Raw genomic sequence first — 21,292 nt, forward strand, 5'->3', positions numbered from 1 at the left:
CGCTATAAAAACTTTGAGACCAGGCGTGGCTAAGATTTGCACTCTCAGAACACGCTCTCACTCTGCGACAGCAGTTGAGTTTGCTCGTGTGCTACTGCTTCCCCCACCACTGTGTTATTCCAAGCAGGTGTGTGAGTGAGATGGTTCCACAAGTGCCAAACTTAGGATGATGCATCTGCAATGCAGCACAAAGGTTTCTAAGAGTCGAATATTGGAGCATGCTTCTATAACCAGTGTTTTGTCACTAGTGTTTATTTTCAACTTTTTATTTTTTCTACCAAAGCACTAACTTTGTGCTTCAGATCGCACTAATACAATTAGCAGAACTACATAAATTTTAAGACACTTCGATATAAGATTGCATAATGCAGCTGGAACAATGGTTCTTAACAGTCACACAGATAGAAATACACAGATTAGAATTTGTTAAATGCCAACTTTCGTAGGGCCTTGTCAAATTCATAACAGAGAAAAAGTTCATGTACATATGTTGAATCAAAGACTGGAATAACTTAAGCGTCTTCTCTGGTGATTGGAGGATTGCTCTCGCCGTACATTTTATAAATGTCTTGTAAATTCCTCTGCTGGAAACACAGGTCACTGAGCTTGGTACTTCTGAGCTGGATACTACACTCTACGTCGAGGAGCTCAAGTTGGAAGTAATGAGATACATTAGCAGCCACTAGCGAGAACGATATGGTAAATAAAATGAAATCCGTCTTGAGTAGTGCAGAGTCTTGGAATCTCTTTGAGAACTGACGATGAAATATAATGAGTCACACCTGGTGCACAGATGATCTCGAATTCCAGGAAGTGTTCTGTGTGGATGTCAATAACTTGAAGCTGATTTTTCCCACAGGATTAATTTTTGCATAAATCTTATTATGAGCCATATTTATTACCAAATAATTCTCTCTCTGCAGTAAAAGACTCAATTAATTCAGGTAACTGGTCATGAAAGTTTTTGTCATTGCCATATTTAGCCTTAACTCAATTCCTTCCCTAAGGGTGCCTTCAGCTCAGCCTGCACTCACTCTAAATTGTCACAAGAGAAGTGCATCATACCGTCTTGAGTTTTTCTGGCTCATAATAGTGCGATGGTATATTGAGCACGTTGTATGGTTTTCAAACAACACACATCAAAAAAAGTTTTGCATCACCTCAGTTCCGAGAGTCCGGAATGTGTACAGATAATTGGAATAGAGATCAACATACACATCATTTCCGTCATTTTTATTGCTCATGAAAACCACACATTGCATGTTGTACCACCATGCAACGAGACCTTCAGAGGTAGTGGTCTAGACTGCTGTACAAACTGATACCTCTAATATCCAGCAGCACGTCCTCTTGCATTGATGCATGCCTGTATTCGTCGTGGGATACTATCCACAAGGTCATCAATGCACTGTTGGTCCAGATTGTCCCACACCTCAACGGCGATCTGGCGTAGATCCCTCAGAGTGGTTGGTGGGTGACGTCATCCGATTTCAATCTATTCCGGGCATGTTCGATATGATTCATGTCTGGAAAACATGCTGGCTATTCTAGTGGAGCCATGTCGTTATCCTGTAGGAAGTCACTCACAAGATGTGCACGACAGGGGGGGGGGGCGGGGGGTGCGAATTATCGTCCATGAACAGGAATGCCTCGCCAATATGGTTGCACCATCAGTCGGAGGATGACAGTAATGTATCGTACAGCCGTTACGGCGCCTTCCGTGACCACCAGCGCCGTATGTCGGCCTCACATAATGCCAACCCAAAACAGCAGGGAACCTCCACCTTGCTGCACTCGCTGGACAGTGTGTCTAAGGCGTTCAGCCTGACCGCGTTGTCTCCGACGATTGTCTGGTTGAAGGCAAAGGGGATACTCATCGGTGAAGAGAACCTACTGCCAATCCTGAGCGGTCCATTCGGCATTTTGTTGGGCCCATCTGTACCGCACTGCATGGTGTCCTGGTTTGCAAAGATGAACCTCGCCATTCACGAGAGGAAGAGACTTCGATTTCTAAAATACACTCCTGGAAATGGAAAAAAGAACACATTGACACCGGTGTGTCAGACCCACCATACTTGCTCCGGACACTGCGAGAGGGCTGTACAAGCAATGATCACACGCACGGCACAGCGGACACACCAGGAACCGCGGTGTTGGCCGTCGAATGGCGCTAGCTGCACAGCATTTGTGCACCGCCGCCGTCAGTGTCAGCCAGTTTGCCGTGGCATACGGAGCTCCATCGCAGTATTTAACACTGGTAGCATGCCGCGACACTGAATAGTGCACGGTACATCCAAACCGTCATCGAACCCATCGTTCTACCATTCCTAGACCGGCAAGGGAACTTGCTGTTCCAACAGGACAATGCACGTCCGCATGTATCCCGTGCCACCCAACGTGCTCTAGAAGGTGTAAGTCAACTACCCTGGCCAGCAAGACCTCCGGATCTGTCCCCCATCGAGCATGTTTGGGACTGGATGAAGCGTCATCTCACGCGGTCTGCACGTCCAGCACGAACGCTGGTCCAGCTGAGGCGCCAGGTGGAAATGGCATGGCAAGCCGTTCCACAGGACTACATCCAGCATCTCTACGATCGTCTCCATGGGAGAATAGCAGCCTGCATTGCTGCGAAAGGTGGATATACACTGTACTAGTGCCGACATTGTGCATGCTCTGTTGCCTGTGTCTATGTGCCTGTGGTTCTGTCAGTGTGATCATGTGATGTATCTGACCCCAGGAATGTGTCAATAAAGTTTCCCCTTCCTGGGACAATGAATTCACGGTGTTCTTATTTCAATTTCCAGGAGTGTATATACCGAAGAGTTAGGGGACTTGCATAATCGAGGGTATGATTTTGTTACCGTAATACCAGAACAGCAAGCAGTGAAAACGATATTATACATCCATCGGGCTAAATCGAATGACTGTCAGAAAGAGCCAGAAACACGACGAGAAGTTGACATTCAAAACAGAGTTACTAACCATGAATGACGGCAGCAGTTTTCTCTTAAGTGATGACAGCTTTGGACATAGGATCATGGTTTTTAGCGGAAAAGCAGGAAGAGATGATATAAGGAGTAAACAAGACTTTTTTATGGATGGGACCTTCAAATGCTGTAGCAAGCAATTTTTACAAATATATACCATTCATGCAGACTGCGGAAGTTCAAAGTACGAAACAAACATCTATCCACTGGCTTTTGCATTCTCAACAAACAAAAGAAAAGAAACACATATCCGTCTTTTTCGTAATGTTGTGCACAATCTACCAGAATGGAAACCTAGTAATGTCACCGTTGATTTCGAGCCAGCTGCGATTTCTGCACTGAAAGTTGTGATCCCGTCGGTTCAAGTGCATGTCCGCCATTTCCATATGAAGAAATCTCTCTGGAGGAAAGTGTAAGACTTGGGACTTACTTGCGAAAACAGAGAAAACGAGGAAGTAAAGCTGCTAATTCGCATGTGTGCTGTTCTGGCGTTCCTTCGACCTGAAGATGACTGCGATAGCTGGCTCGTGATACATTCACAAGCACCGGATATCGCCTAGCTTTCACAGATTTTCAACTATTTTGTAGATAGATAATTCAAAAAACCCGATCACTCTTTGGAACTGCCACAGATGGCGCTATCGTAGCACCAATGCAGTAGAAGGTTGGCACAGCAAAATTAATAATCTTCTCGAAAAATCGAATCCTAAAATTAAAGACGTGATCGAGTGTATGAAGACAGAAGCAGAGAACTCTGAATGTGCATTAACGAGGTGACAAATTAAGTATGGAAGGCAAACGAAAGAAAACAACTTATACGAAACTTGATGCAAGGCTGGAAAAATAGTAGGAAAGTATGAAGAGGATAGTGACATCAAGGCTTGTTTGAAAGCAATCTCTTATGTCCAAAAATTTGAATGAAGTCATATGTTAGTTGGACGATATATATGAAAAGAATGGCAGAATGTAAATACTCATTTTTCCACATAATTTTTTTTTTTAAAACAGTAGTGTGCTTGTCAAGTTTTTCATTAAAATCACCAGTGAGTTTTTCATCGAGTTTACTAATTTTCTAAGCAATTGTTTCAACCAAAATTAGTATGTCCATCTTTTATAGAACTCATTAATGCTGCAAACATTTCTTGCATGCTTCCAGATTCTATTTCATGCATTAGTGTTTGCTGTTTACCTTGCTCCACCGGTAGTATACCAAATTTCGTATGCACATTTGATTCAGTAACGCTACCGACGCTGTCATCACGCAGTTGGTTGTTACCGATTTCATGCTTAATGTCAGTTTCAGGATTTACATTACACCCACTTGTTGCATTAGCTGACACCCTTGAAGCAGATTCTCCAACACTGTCCATAAATAGCAAAATATATCGTCAAAACATCGTCTTTTACTTTAACATCTACTCCTTCTTTCTGTGCTCTATCCTGTGCTAGTTTGTGAATCGCTTAGACTGAATTACAGTTTTCCTCGATTACCGTATCTACCAAATCTTCACCACTTTGCTTGTTACTCAGTGTTTCAACACACACACACACACACACACACACACACACACACACACACACACAAATACAGAAAACTTATCTTTCGTTGGATGCTGCAGCATTGGCGTGCTGAAACTGCGAGTCCGACCTCTTCCGTCTGCAGTACCAGTTTCAGAGTCCCCGATTGTCGTGTAAGTTGGCAGCACTGCCCTGCCGTATTGCTGCGCGTTGATGCCGCTATGACGCCGTCTGCTGCTTCGATGCTCCACTTAATTCGACTACATTCCAATATCTTCGTTTTGCTTTTGTTGATGTTCATCTTATATCCTCCTTTCAAGACACTGTCCATTCCATTCAACTGCTCTTCCAAAACCTTTGCTGTGTCTAACAGAATTACAAAGTCATCGGCGAACCTCAAAGTTTTTATTTCTTCTCCATGGATTTTAATACCTACTCTGAATTTTTCTTTTGTTTCCTTTACTGCTTACTCAGTATACAGATTGAATAACATTGGGGAGAGGCTACAACCCTGTCTCACTCCCTTCCCAACCACTGCTTCCCTTTCATGCCCCTCAACTCTTATAACTGCCATCTGCTTTCTGTATAAATTGTAAATAGCCTTTCGTTCCCTGTATTTTACCCCTGCCACCTTCAGAATGTGAAAGAGAGTATTCCAGTCAACATAGTCAAAAGCTTTCTCTAAGTCTACAAATGCTAGAAACGTAGGTTTGCTTTTCCTTAATCTTTCTTCTAAGATAAGTCGTAAGGTCAGTATTGCCTCACGTGTTCCAGTGTTTCTACGGAATCCAAACTCATCTTCCCCGAGGTCGGCTCCTACAAGTTTTTTCATTCGTCTGTAAAGAATTTGTGTTAGTATTTTGCAGCTGTGGCTCTTTAAACTGACTTTTTACTACGGCTTTTTAACTGCTTTCCCGGCACAGATGCACCATGTGCGGCGGCACGGTTTCCTTTCACCCTTTGCCTGCACCTGTCTACGAGACTCAGAGGGCCATATACACGGGTTCCCAGGTAGATGCCGTGTTTCTTGACTTCCGCAAGGCGTTCGATACAGTTCCCCACAGACGTTTAATGAACAAAGTAAGAGTATATGGACTATCAGACCAATTGTGTGATTGTATTGAAGAATTCCTAGATAATAGAACGCAGCATGTCATTCTCAATGGAGAGAAGTCTTCCGAAATAAGAGTAATTTCAGGTGTGCCGCAGGGGAGTGTCGTAGGATCATTGCTACTCACAATATACATAAATGACCTTGTGGACGACATCGGAAGTTCACTGTGGCTTTTGCAGATGATGCTGTGGTGTATCGAGAGGTTGTAACAATGGAAAACTGTACTGAAATGCAGGAGGATCTGCAGCGAATTGACGCATGGTGCACGGAATGCCAATTGAATCTCAATATAGACAAGTATAATGTGTTGCGAATACATAGAAAGATAGATCCCTTATCATTTAGCTACAATAGCAGGTCAGCAACTGGAAGCTGTTAATTCCATAAATTATCTGGGAATACGCGTTAGGAGTGATTTAAAATTGAATGATCATATCCAGTTGATCGTCGGTAAAGCAGATGCCAGACTGAGATTCATTGGAAGAATCCTAAGGAAATGCAATCCGAAAACAAAGGAAGTAGGTTACAGTACGCTTGTTCGCCCACTTCTTGAATACTGCTCAGCAGTGTGGGATCCGTACAAGATAGGGTTGATAGAAGAGACAGAGAAGGTCCAACGGGGAGCAGCGCGCTTCGTTACACAATCATTTAGTAATCGCGAAAGCGTAACGGAGATGATAGATAAACTCCAGTGGAAGACAGTGCAGGAGAGACTCTCAGTAGCTCGGCACGGGCTTTTGTTGAAGTTTCGAGAACATACCTTCACTGAGAAGTCAAGCAGTATATTGCTCCCTCCTACATATATCACGCGAAGAGACCATGAGGATAAAATCGGAGAGATTAGAGCCCACACAGAAGCATACCGACAATCCTCTTTTCCACGAACAATACGAGACTGGAATGGAGGGGAGAACCGATAGAGGTACTCAAGGTACCCTCCGCCACACACCGTCATGTGGCTTGCGGAGTATGGATGTAGATGTAGATGTAGAATTCGCTGCAGCAGGTTGCTCGTAGGAAATTCGAGCAGAAACCTACCTTATTGCAACTCGTACCAGGATGCATACGACGTAAGAATCGGGAAAAGGTTTTAATTTTGCATGAAAGTTGGAAATACTGGCAAAACTTTGGTATATTCATAACATTGATAATACTCACTGCCAAGTCCGTGCTAATCTTAACACAGTCATGCACAAACCCTTTCATTCACGTTAGGTAGTATATGGTAACGTATTTCTGAACAGCTACAAAGCGCAGATTGTTCTTAAATAAAGATTCTGACCGTTCCAAGTTTCCAAATGTTCTCAAACTGTTATTTCGCCAAAAACAGAACGAGGCACCTTTGAAAAATAATAACTTTAACAACCGAACAACAGTGCACGAACAGCTTTGTCAGTACTTAGCTTTAGAACCGCCACAGCTGCTTCTGCACGCCGCAAAATACAGTGCTGGAACTTCGATGAAAGACTAAACACACTGACGAATAACAGGCCACTCGATCAATAACACAAAAATAAAGATTGAGACGAATAAAAATCCACTAATAAATTACTTTTACAGCAAACATTCACACAAATAATATTTAAAATAAGTATCTGAAGTTGCGATGTTATGTGTGCCTCACTGTTTTTTTTTTTTCTTTAACTAATTTGTGCCCGATTTTAATCTGAGAAGCTCAGTAATGTATGTTAATACCGTAAATGTAAATGTGATTCAAAATGTACTTGAAGTGAAGTGAAGCGCAGCTGAACAGCAAGAAACTCTTTAGCGCGCAATCCCCGCAACGACAGTATTAGGGAATCTCTTGAGTATGAACTCTAATATAAAAAAAAAGACAATCGCTTTATATATAAAAAAAGAGGACTGTTAATCTCTATCTTGTGGAAAGAGGACGTGTTGCCACGCCGTCGCTCGGAACGTATTGTTACATTTAATGAAAATTGATATTTTAGTGATAAAACCGAGTGAAGTATGTGTAAGAATTGCCAAACATTTGTGTATACAAATTTTCTGGAAGTGAAGAATAAAAATATCGTGTTTTTGGAAAAAGGAGGTGAACTTCATTGTCGTGGCCTTTCTATCAATGGACAGAATTGTAAGTGTACAAAGTTCACTAAAATACAAGAAAAGAAATGCATTATCTATAGTTTTCATTGAATAAGTAACAATCTCTCATAATTTCTTAATTACAGTAATTGGATTATGCTCTTGTACAATAGTATGGTGCTGAATTCCATTGACCAATTTTGATGTAGCAGGGTGTGTAGTTTGAAGGAAGTTTGTGCGCCAAGCAATGTCCTAATCTCACAAAAAGCAAATTGCTGTTCGATCTTTCGTACTTACAACAGTGGTTCCTTAGGTATGAAAAGCTACGAAAATTTGCGCTCAAAGCTATCCGCAATACGGTCAAGTAACTAACACAGTCGTATTTTAAACCTTAAACAACAATAACTTCCTCCAAATTGCAATACGTCAACAACTCGTGCAGAACAGATCATTCAAGGAGGCAGCAACCAAAATTCAGGTACCATTTACGAATTAAAGTAAAAATCTACACTCCTGGAAATGGAAAAAAGAACACATTGACACCGGTGTGTCAGACCCACCATACTTGCTCCGGACACTGCGAGAGGGCTGTACAAGCAATGATCACACGCACGGCACAGCGGACACACCAGGAACCGCGGTGTTGGCCGTCGAATGGCGCTAGCTGCGCAGCATTTGTGCACCGCCGCCGTCAGTGTCAGCCAGTTTGCCGTGGCATACGGAGCTCCATTGCAGTCTTTAACACTGGTAGCATGCCGCGACAGCGTGGATGTGAACCGTATGTGCAGTTGACGGACTTTGAGCGAGGGCGTATAGTGGGCATGCGGGAGGCCGGGTGGACGTACCGCCGAATTGCTCAACACGTGGGGCGTGAGGTCTCCACAGTACATCGATGTTGTCGCCAGTGGTCGGCGGAAGGTGCACGTGCCCGTCGACCTGGGACCGGACCGCAGCGACGCACGGATGCACGCCAAGACCGTAGGATCCTACGCAGTGCCGTAGGGGACCGCACCGCCACTTCCCAGCAAATTAGGGACACTGTTGCTCCTGGGGTATCGGCGAGGACCATTCGGAACCGTCTCCATGAAGCTGGGCTACGGTCCCGCACACCGTTAGGCCGTCTTCCGCTCACGCCCCAACATCGTGCAGCCCGCCTCCAGTGGTGTCGTGACAGGCGTGAATGGAGGGACGAATGGAGACGTGTCGTCTTCAGCGATGAGAGTCGCTTCTGCCTTGGTGCCAATGATGGTCGTATGCGTGTTTGGCGCAGTGCAGGTGAGCGCCACAATCAGGACTGCATACGACCGAGGCACACAGGGCCAACACCCGGCATCATGGTGTGGGGAGCGATCTCCTACACTAGCCGTACACCTCTGGCCATCGTCGAGGGGACACTGAATAGTGCACGGTACCTCCAAACCGTCATCGAACCCATCGTTCTACCATTCCTAGACCGGCAAGGGAACTTGCTGTTCCAACAGGACAACGCACGTCCGCATGTATCCCGTGCCACCCAACGTGCTCTAGAAGGTGTAAGTCAACTACCCTGGCCAGCAAGATCTCCGTATCTGTCCCCGATTGAGCATGTTTGGGACTGGATGAAGCGTCGTCTCACGCGGTCTGCACGTCCAGCACGAACGCTGGTCCAACTGAGGCGCCAGGTGGAAATGGCATGGCAAGCCGTTCCACAGGACTACATCCAGCATCTCTACGATCGTCTCCATGGGAGAATAGCAGCCTGCATTGCTGCGAAAGGTGGATATACACTGTACTAGTGGCGACATTGTGCATGCTCTGTTGCCTGTGTCTATGGGCCTGTGGTTCTGTCAGTGTGATCATGTGATGTATCTGACCCCAGGAATGTGTCAATAAAGTTTCCCCTTCCTGGGACAATGAATTCACGGTGTTCTTATTTCAATTTCCAGGAGTGTAAATCAAAAATCAATCTCTCTCTCTCTCCTAACACATATATAAATATTGATATTATTATTAAAAAAAAGTCGTTTTACAAAGTCTAAAACTATAAAATATTGGCTAGCGATTTGAACAGCAGGACAGCGCACCAAAATATTTTCACCTTGTCGAAGCTGGTTCTGGTGTAACAGATACTTTCGGTTACAACACAAAATTGACATTATCTTTGTCTTTTCATTCCGGTTATTCACCGCGTCTCAATGCTGCCCGACCAGAGCTACATTTTACACCTCAAATTTTCCAGTCAGTACTCTCAACCTATCCGTGATGATCGGGAAGTGTGGCATTAATATTCACTACACATATTGGCAAACATGGGAAATGTTACAAAAGAAAATGACTGAAACAGTAGCTGCAAGAACTGAAATCAACCGTGTTTTAAGCTGCAACTGTGACATAGTACAGGATGAGTAGAAAGTTTTGACCTGATTATAACAATTTACAACAGAATAACCGTTTGACAAAATAAGTTAAACTTGATGCCGTTACGTAGGTTCGTGTTACTAGTTTTTTTAAGACCACTTACGTTAGTAAACCCCAGCGTGTGCTCCCTTGGTAGCTCGGAGAATGTCGAGGCCATATTCAAGTTCCCCAAAAAATGGTTCAAATGGCTCTGAACACGATGGGACTTAACATCTGAGGTCATCAGTCCCCTAGACCTTAGAACTACTTAAACCTAACTAACCTAAGTACGTCACACACATCCATGCCCGAGGCAGGATTCGAACCTGCGGCCGTAGCAGTCGCGCGATTCCAGACTGAAGCGCCTAGAACCGCTCGGCCACCGCGGCCGGTTTCAAGTTCCCGCCAGGTGTTTCGCAACATGTGTTCTGTCACAGTACCCACAGCAGCTTGTATCGCAGCCTTCATTTCGTCTTCATCAACTGGTGTGACGAAGACTCTGTCCTTGATATAGCCCCAGAAAAAAGCCAAGGGGCGTAATGTCTGAAGAGCGTGGTGGCCGGGGTATTGGACCGTTCCTTCCAATCCACCGATCCGGACATTACTCCCCTCTCCAGACATTACGCCCCTTGACTTTTTTCTGGGGCTATAACATAGATTTCAGTGGTAACCCAGTTCGTACCTTTCCATTGGGCTAACATTGAACTATTGACTATATCTTCTTCCATTGCAAATGTTTTTGACATAGATAGGGCAGCTCTTGAACTTGAAATAATATCATTAAAAATGATTCTTTTCTCGAAAGTGTTGCAGAACCCAAAACCTGTTGGCTTCTAATTTCGCAGGAGAAATACCCTATCTTTGTTAATGTTGCTCTTCGAATAAAGACCTCATTTGCTTCTACCTTGCTATGTGAATTACTGTTTTCAAATATGAACTTTATTAAAAATAAACACAGAACAAGGTTGACTGATGTACATTTGGACTCGTGTATTCGACTAAGTGTAACAAGTTATACAGCAAATATCGAGGAAATTGTTGACAAAACAGCTATTCAGATTTCACATTAAAAGTAAAATAAATCTAAGAATATTACGAAATAAAATTATTATGTTTCGAATAAGTAGTGGAGATTTAAAACTCTTATTTTAAATGGTTGTTTTACAGTACCGGTATCCAAAAATTAAAAATGTAGCAACTGAATTTTTAAAACTTGGTCACTTTGATATGTTGGTACGGAATGGTAGATCGCCAAGGCTTTCTGGTTGCCTACCATTGGGCTATATCAAGGACAGAGTCTTCGTCACACCAGCTGCTGACGTCGACGAACTGAAGGCTAGGATACAAGCTGCTGTGGGTACTGTGACAGAACACAAATGTTACGAGACATCTGGCGCGATCTGGAATACCGCCTCGACATTATTCGAGCTACCAAGGGAACACAAGTTGAGGTTTACTAACGTAAGTGGTCTTAAAAAAAAACTACGCTACTGGCCATTAAAATTGCTACTCCAAGTAGAAATGCAGATGATAAACGGGTATTCATTGGAGAAATATATTATACCAGAACTGACATGTGATTACATTTTCACGCAATTTGCGTGCATAGATCATGAGAAATCAGTACCCAGAATAACCACCTCTGGCCGTAATAACAGCCTTGATACGCCTGGGCATTGAGTCAAACAGAGCTTGGATGGCGTGTACAGGTACAGTTGCCCATGCAGCTCCAACACGATACCACAGTTCGTCAAGAGTAGTGACTGGAGTATTGTGACCTGCCAGTTGCTCGGCCACCATTGACCATACGTTTTCAGTTGGTCAGAGATCTGCAGAATGTGCTGGCCAGGGCAGCAGTCTAACATTTTCTGAATCCAAGAAGGCCCATACAGGAACTGCAACATGAGTTGTGCATTATCCTGCTGAAATGTAGGGTATCGCAGGGATCGAATGAAGGGTAGAGCCGCGGGTCATATCACATCTGAAATGTAACGTCTACTGTTCAAAGTGCCGTCAATGCGAACAAGAGGTGACCAAGACGTGTAACCTATGGCACCCCATACCATCACGACAGGTGATACGTTAGTATGGCGATGACGAATACATGCTTCTAATGTGCGTTCACCGCGATGTCCCAAACACGGATGCGACCAACATGATGCTGTAAACAGAATCTAGATTCATCCGAAAAAATGACGTTTTGCCATTCGTGCACACAGGTTCGTCATTGAGTACACCATCGCAGGCGCTCCTGTCTGTGATGCAGCGTCAAGGGTAACCGCAGCCGCGGTCTCCGAGCTGATAGTCCGTGCTGCTGCAAACGTCGTCGAACTGTTCTTGCAGATGGTTGTCGTCTTGCAAACGTCTCTATCTGTTGACTCAGGGATCGAGACGTGGCTGCACGATCCGTTACAGCCACGCGGATAAGATGCCTGTCATCTCGACTGCTATCGATACGAGGCCGTTGGGATCCAGCACGGCGTTCCGTATTACCCTCCTGAACCCACCGATTCCATATTCTGCTAACAGTCATTGGATCTCGACCAACGCGAGCAGCAATGTCGCGATACAATGAGCCACAGTCGCGATAGGCTACAATCCGACCTTTATCAAAGTCGGAAACGTGATGGTACGCATTTTTCCTCTTTACACGAGGCATCGCAACAACGTTTCACCAGGCAACGCCGGTCGACTGCTGTTTGTGTATGAGAAATCGGTTGGAAACTTTCCTCATGTTAGCACGATCTTGGTGTCACCACCGGCGCCAGCCTTGTGTGAATGCTCTGAAAAGACAATCATTTGCATATCACAGCATTTTCTTCCCGTCGGTTAAACTTCGCGTCCGTAGCACGCCGTGTTCGTGGTGTAGCAATTTTAATGGCCAGTAGTGTAGTAGCGCTAACCTATGTAACGGCACCCAATGTAAATTATTATTGGGGCAAGACTTTGTGTACATCCACTCCACAGAGAAGGCTCAGCTCACGAACTTAGGTTCAAAATGGTCCCAATGGCTCTGAGCACTATGGGACTGAACTGCTGAGGTCATCAGTCCCCTAGAACTTAGAACTACTTAAACCTAAGTAAGCTAAAGACATCACACACATCCATGCCCGAGGCGGGTTTCGGACCAGCGACCGTAGCGGTCGCGCGGTTCCAGGCTGTAGCGCCTAGCAGCGCTCGGCCACTACGGCCGGCACACGAACTTAGGAACTGCCGCTTGAGGCAGCGCTGCTCTTTGGACGCCACGCACAGCTGGCGGCCCGGCTGCTGTCGCCACTCACTTCACGGTGCAGTGTGCGGCGGTGAGGACCGAGTGCTCGGAGACGAGCGAGCCGCCACACAGCACCACTCCGTCCCCCAGGACGAGCGCCTGGTGCGGCAACTGCCCGAGGAATGCGGGCGCCCCGTTCACGATTCTCGCCCCGTCCAATGGGCTCCGCCTGCCTGAAACAATACGACACGTTGTGATACTGTGCTGCCGAGGTCTCCGCTCTCTTCAGATCTGCCTGAGCCGGCTGGTACGTGCGAGCGGTTCTAGGCGCTTCAGTCTGGAGCCGAGCGACCGCTACGGTCCCAGGTTCGAATCCTGCCTCGGGCATGGATGTGTGTGATGTCCTTAGGTTAGTTAGGTTTAAGTAGTTGTAACTCTAGGGGACTGCTGACCTCAGATGTCCCATAGTGCTTAGAGCAATTTCAACCATTTCTGGGGAGTTTGGTGGCCAGCGGAAGTGTTTAAACACGGAGGGTTCCTAGAGCCAATCTGTAGCAACGCGGGATGCCGCATTGTCCTGCTGGAATTGCCCGTCGGAATGCACAATGGACGTGAATGGATGCAGGTAATCAGACAGGATGCTTACAAACGTGTCACCTGTCACAGACGTATCAGGGATCCCATACTACTCCAACTGGACACGCCCCACACCATTACAGAGCCTCCACCAGCTTCATCAGTCCCCTGCTGACATGCAGGGTCCATGAATTCATGATGTTGTCGGCATACCCGTACACGTCCATCCGCTCGATGCAATTTAAAGAGTCATCCGACCAGCCAACATGTTTCCAGTCTACTGTCCAATGTCGGTGTTGACAGGCCCGGAAGAGGCGTAAAAGCTTAGTGTCATATAGTCGTCAAGGGCACACGAGAGGGCCTTCAGCTCCGAAAGCCCATATCGATAATGTTTCGTTAAACGGGTCGCAGGCTGACACTTGGTGACCCGGCCGTGCGCTGACCTAACACCACGTTGAAACTCACTTAAATCTTGACATCCTGCCATTGCAGCAGCAGTAACCGATGTAACAACAGCCCCAGACACTTATTACGAGGGCTGTACATGAAGTACATTACGTTTTGGAATTAAAAATAAATAAAGTATTGGAGCATTTTTTTTATTATATACAGATGAAAGCCACACTTAAATACTACTTTTCTACATAGTTGCCATTTAAATTAAGGCACTCATCGTAGCGATGGACGAGCTCGGAAATTCCTTCGTCGTAAAATTCGGCCGCCTGCGCCTTCCACCACGCGGTTACCTCTTCTCGAAGCTGTGCGTCGTCATCAAAACGCTGCACAGCCAACCATTTCTTCATTGCTGGGAATAAGCGGAAGTCGCTCGGTGCCAGGTCGGGACTGTACGGCGGATGAGGGAACAACTCCCACTTAGAAGATTCGAGAACTTCACGAGTGGCATTTGCCGTGTGGGCCCGGGCGTTGTCGTGAAGCGGCAAGATCTTTGAGCCCAACTTTCCAATGCGCTTGTTTTGTATTGCTCTTCTGAGGTTGTGCAGAGTTTGGCAATACCTTTGAGAGTTTATTGTAGTGCCTCTTTCCAGGAAATCCACAAAAATCACACCTCTTCTGTCCCAAAAGAGGTAACCACGAGCTTGAAGGCGCAGGCGGCCGAATTTTACGACGAAGGAATTTCCGAGCTCGTCCATCGCCACGATAAGTGCCTTAATTTAAATAGCAACTATGTAGAAAAGTAGCATGTAAGTGTGGCTTTCATCTGTATGCAATAAAAAAATTTCCAACACTTTATTTATTTTTAATTCCAAAACGTAATGTACGTTGTGCATAGCCCTCGTATATGGTCGTCTCCTTCAAATGGATGCTGTTTGTCGGTAGTAACCTATTCTAATTATTTCATTTTACACATCTGGTTCCATAGGACCAAATTGAGGACCGAATGCCGAGGTCAGTACATGAAGTTACAACATAAAAGCCGGCCGGAGTGGCCGTGCGGTTCTAGGCGCTTTTTGCTCGCGTATCATGTCATTCCTGGAAACCCAGAATCTACACCGTAGGAATCAACGTGGATTCCGGAAACAGCGATCGTGTGAGACCCAAGTCGCTTTATTTGTTCATGAGACCCAGAAAATATTAGATACAGGCTCCCAGGTAGTTGCAATTTTCCTTGACTTCCGGAAGGCGTTCGATAAAATTCCGCATTGTCGCCTGATAAACAAAGTAACAGCCTACGGAATATCAGACCAGCTGTGTGGCTGGATTGAAGAGTTTTTAGCAAACAGAACACAGAATGTTGTTATCAACGGAGAGACGTCTACAGACGTTAAAGTAACCTCTGGAGTGCCACAGGGGAGTGTTATGGGACCATTGCTTTTTACAATATATATAAATGACCTAGTAGATAGTGTCGGAAGTTCCATGTGGCCGTCGCGGATGATGCTGTAGTATGCAGAGAAGTTGCAGCATCAAAAAATTGCAGCGAAATGCAGGAATATCTGCAGCGGATAGGCACTTGGAGCAGGGAGTGGCAACTGACCATTAACATAGACAAATGTAATGTATTGCGAATACATAGAAAGAAGGATCCTTTATTTTATGATTATATGATAGCGGAACAAACACTGGTAGCAGTTACTTCAGTAAAATATCTGGGAGTGTGCGTGCGGAACGATTTGAAGTTGAATGACCATATAAAGTTAATGGTTGGTAAGGCGGGTGCCAGGTTGAGATTTATTGGGAGAGTCCTTAGACAATGTAGTCCATCAACAAAAGAGGTGGCTTACAAACCACTCGTTCGACCTATACTTGAGTATTGCTCATCAGTGTGGGATCCGTACCAGATCGGGTTGACGGAGGAGATACAGAAGATCCAAAGAAGAGTGGCGCGTTTCGTCACAGGGTTATTTGGAAACCGTGATAGCGTTACGGAGATGTTTAGCAAACTCAAGTGGCAGACTGCAAGAGAGGCGCTCTGCATCGCGGTGTAGCTTGCTCGCCAGGTTTCGAGAGGGTGCGTTCCTGGATGAGGTGTCGAATATATTGCTTCCCCCTACTTATACCTCCCGAGGAGATCACGAATGTAAAATTAGAGAGATTCGAGCGCTCACGGAGGCTTTCACACAGTCGTTCTTCCCGCGAACCATACGCGACTGGAACAGAAGAGGGAGGTAATGACAGTGGCACGTAAAGTGCTCTCCTCCACACCACCATTGGGTGGCTTGCGGACTATAAATGTAGATGTAGATGTAGAACCGAGCGACCGCTGCGGTCGCAGGTTCGAATCCTGCCTCAGGCATGGATGTGTGTGATGTCCTCAGGTTAGTTAGGTTTAATTAGTTGTAAGTTATAGGCGACTCATGACCTGAGACGTTAAGTCGCATAGTGCTCATAACAATTTGAACAACATAAAAGTGATAAGAGATGAAATAAAATGTTTATGAACCCAGGCAAAAGAGAAGCTATAAGTTTATGTAAACGCAATCAGCAATATAACACAGGAGTCAGGTTAATTTTTCAAGGAACTCCTCGGCAAAATAGAAACAGTGACCCTTGAGGAATCTCTTCAGATTCGATTTGAAAGTGCGTGCATTACTGCTAAAATTTCGGAATTCTTGTAGTAGCTTACTGAAAATGCAGCAGTATATTGCACGACTTTCTGCACAAGAGTGAAGGAAGTACGATGCAAATGCCGATTCGATCTCTGTCTAGTATTAACTGAGTAAAATCTGCTAATTTTTGGGAATAAGTTGATGCTGTCGACAAGAGGCGACCGTAAAGAATATATATATATATAGGGTGGTCAGAAAATGTGTGAAATGCTTGTAGGGATGTTACAGGGCATGTTGTACCGAGACATAAATGTTAAGAAAGTAATTCGATACGTTGCTCCGTTACCGAGTTATTTAGCATTGAAGTTAGCCAACCAGATCGTGGCGCGCGTAAATTCAAGTTCCAGCTAAGGAGACAAAGCACTCGTTGGGCAACACCGCCCCTGGCAGGCCGCTTGAATGTGAGCGCGCGACGCCCCTATTGGCTAACTTCAATGCTAAATAACTCGGAAACGGAGCAACGTCTCGAATTTCTTTCTCAACATTTATCTCTCAGCACAACCCGCCCTGTAACATCCCTACAAGCATTTCACACATTTTCTGACCACCCAGCATATATCTCTCAGTACAACCCGCTCTGTAACATCCCCACAAGCATTTCATTTCACACATTTTCTGACCACCCTGTATATATATAAATATATTACGGTCGCTTCTTGTCGACAGTATCAACTTATTCCCAAGAATTATTATATTATTATATATTGAGAGGCCAGTATCAGAAGATACAGACTTCTGAACAGGGGACAACAAGAGATTTCTCGGAATTACACCATTTATTGCCCGAACCGTCCGAGCGAAAAATATCCTTTGAAAATGGGAAGAGTTACCCCAAAATATAATACATACGTCATAAGCGAACGAAAATAAGCAAAGTAAACTACTTCTCGTATATAACTAACACTTACAAATGGTTCAAATGGCTCCAGGCACTACGGGACTCAACATCTGAGGTCATCAGTCCCCTAGACTTAGAATTACTTAAATCTAACTAACCTAAGAACATCACATACATCCATGACCGAGGCAAGATTCGAACCTGCGACCGTAGCAGCAGCGCGGTTCCAGACTGAAGCGCCTAGAACCTCTCGGCCACAGCGGCCACCTTATCACTCACTTCAGATACGTGTGGATAGTGAAAATGGCAGCATTAAGTGTTTGAACGAAATCCTGAGCTCAAGCTTTCCAAGACAGTTTACTATCTGTATGAGCAGCTAGAAATCTGAACTATTCAGTTTCACTAATCATACACCCACTCAGTGAAATTAAAAGTCGGGTTTTGATTGAATTGTGTGTTATACTCTGTAAAAACTGAGTCTTACTGTGATTTAGCGTTAGTTTATTTTCTACAGGCCACGAACTTACGTCGTGCACTGCAGTATTTGAAACAGTGCCAGCTTTGCACATAACACCCTTTACTACCAAGCTAGTGTCATCAGCAAACAGAAATATTTTAGAATTATCTGCAATACTAGAGGGCATATCATTTACATAAACAAGGAACACTAGTGGCCCCAACACTGATCCCCGGGGGCACACCCATTTAACTGTAACCCACTCATATCCCACATCACAGCCTTTCTCGACACTGTAAATATTGACCTTTTGCTCTCTGTTGCTAAAGTAAGAGGTAAACCAATTGTGAGCCACTCCTCATTTTCCACAATAGTCCAACTTCTGGAGTAAAATTTTGTGATCAACAAAAATCAAACACCTTATTTAAATAAAAAAATGCCTAGTGTTCAAAACCTTTTGTTCAATCCATCCAGTACCTCACAGAGAAAAGAGAATATAGCATTTTCAGTTGTTAAACTACTCTTCAAACCGTTCATTTCATAACAAATTATATGAAATAAAATGATCAATTATCCTTAATGTACAGATTTTTCAGTAACTTTAGCAAATACCGATTGCACAGAAATTGGTCTAAAATTAACTGTGTAATCCATTTCTCCCTTTTTGTAATGTAGCTTCACTGCTGAGTACTTAAATCGTTCTGGGAACTCGTCTTTCTTACAGGAAAAATTACAGATACGGCTAAGTACAGGACTAACATGTGTGGAACAGTACTTTAATACTCTGCTAGACACCCCATCATACCCATGAGAGTCCATAGTCTTCAGTGATTTAATTATTGACTCAATCTCCCCATTGTCACTATCACAGAGTAGCATTCAGACATCAGTCACGGCAAGGCATTTTCATAAGTGTTACATGAGTCCCTGTAGAGACCAAGTTTTTATTTAATTCACTGACAATGTTCACAAACTTTTTGCACCGTGGTTGTAAGAAGAGGAAGTGGGGAAAGTAGAGGACTTGACAGAGAGGAGCACGAGGTGACTTAAAACTGCTCAGCAGAATGGTATAGCGTCATAGTTTTATAACTATTTATCCAATTCTCAGATAGCAGTTACCATGGGTTTAAAAAGAGGAAGTGGGGAAAGTAGAGGACTTGGTAGAGAGGGGCATGAGATGACTTACAAACTGCTCAGCAGAATGGTACAGAGTCATAGTTTTATAACTATTTATCCCATTCTCAGATAGCAGTTACCGTGGGTGTAAGAAGAGGTCGTGGGGAAAGTGGAGGACTTGGTAGAGAGGGGCACGAGGTGACTTAAAACTGCACAGCAGAATGGTACAGCGTCATAGTTTTATAACTATTTAGCCCATTGTCAGATAGCAATAACCGTGGGTGTAACAAGAGAAAGTGGGGAAAGTAAAGGACTTGGTAGAGAGGGGCACGAGATGACTTAAAACTGCACAGCAGAATGGTACAGCGTCATGGTTTTACAACTATTTATCCCAGTCTCAGATAGCAGTTACTGTGGGTTTAAAAAGAGGAAGTGGGGAAAGTAGAGGACTTGGTAGAGATGGGAACGAGATGGCTTAAACCTGCACAGCAGAATGGTACAGCGTCATAGTTTTATAACTAGTTATCCCATTCTCAGATAGCAGTTACCGTGGGTGTAAGAAGAGGTCGTGGGGAAAGTGGAGGACTTGGTAGAGAGGGGCACGAGGTGACTTAAAACTGCACAGCAGAATGGTACAGCGTCATAGTTTTATAACTATTTAGCCCATTGTCAGATAGCAATAACCGTGGGTGTAACAAGAGAAAGTGGGGAAAGTAAAGGACTTGGTAGAGAGGGGCACGAGATGACTTAAAACTGCACAGCAGAATGGTACAGCGTCATGGTTTTACAACTATTTATCCCAGTCTCAGATAGCAGTTACTGTGGGTTTAAAAAGAGGAAGTGGGGAAAGTAGAGGACTTGGTAGAGAGGAGCACGAGATAACTTAAAACTGCTCAGCAGAATGTTACAGCGTCATAGTTTTATAACTATTTATCCCATTCTCAGATAGCAGTTACCGTGGGTGTAAGAAGAGGTCGTGGGGAAAGTGGAGGACTTGGTAGAGAGGGGCACGAGGTGACTTAAAACTGCACAGCAGAATGGTACAGCGTCATAGTTTTATAACTATTTAGCCCATTGTCAGATAGCAATAACCGTGGGTGTAACAAGAGAAAGTGGGGAAAGTAAAGGACTTGGTAGAGAGGGGCACGAGATGACTTAAAACTGCACAGCAGAATGGTACAGCGTCATGGTTTTACAACTATTTATCCCAGTCTCAGATAGCAGTTACTGTGGGTTTAAAAAGAGGAAGTGGGGAAAGTAGAGGACTTGGTAGAGATGGGAACGAGATGGCTTAAACCTGCACAGCAGAATGGTACAGCGTCATAGTTTTATAACTAGTTATCCCATTCTCAGATAGCAGTTACCGTGGGTGTAAAAAGAGGAAGTGGGGAAATTAGAGGACTTCGTAGAGAGGAGCACGAGATAACTTAAAACTGCTCAGCAGAATGTTACAGCGTCATAGTTTTATAACTATTTATCCCATTCTCAGATAGCAGTTACCGTGGATGTAAAAAGAGGAAGTGGGGAAATTAGAGGACTTCGTAGAGAGGAGCACGAGATAACTTAAAACTGCTCAGCAGAATGTTACAGCGTCATAGTTTTATAACTATTTATCCCATTCTCAGATAGCAGTTACCGTGGGTGCAAAAAGAGGAAGTGGGGAAAGTAGAGGACTTGGTAGAGAGTGGCACGAGATGACTTAAAACTGCTCAGCAGAATGTTACAGCGTCATAGTTTTATAACTATTTATCCCATTCTCAGATAGCAGTTACATTGGGTGTAAAAAGAGGAAGTGGGGAAAGTAGAGGACTTGGTAGAGAGGAGCACGAGGTGACTTAAAACTGCATAGTAGAATTATACAGCGTCATAGTTTTATAACTATTTATCCCATTCTCAGATAGCAGTTACATTTGGTGTAAAAAGAGGAAGTGGGGAAAGTAGAGGACTTGATAGAGAGGAGCACGAAGTGACTTAAAACTGTATAG

General features: G+C 44.4%; 1 protein-coding gene across 1 annotated transcript in view; it reads right to left on the reverse strand.

Moving 5' to 3' along the window:
• The window catches only part of LOC126295048 (chymotrypsin-like), a 103,844-nt gene that overhangs the window by 56,069 nt on the left and 26,483 nt on the right, over nt 1-21,292 (reverse strand). Inside the window, exon 2 of the mRNA XM_049987297.1 lies at nt 13,323-13,485. Within this exon, the coding sequence (XP_049843254.1) occupies nt 13,323-13,485 (163 nt within the window). The remainder of the gene's footprint in view (nt 1-13,322; nt 13,486-21,292) is intronic.

The sequence above is a fragment of the Schistocerca gregaria genome, chromosome 11 (assembly GCF_023897955.1).
Source record: "Schistocerca gregaria isolate iqSchGreg1 chromosome 11, iqSchGreg1.2, whole genome shotgun sequence".
Lineage (NCBI taxonomy): Eukaryota > Metazoa > Arthropoda > Insecta > Orthoptera > Acrididae > Schistocerca > Schistocerca gregaria.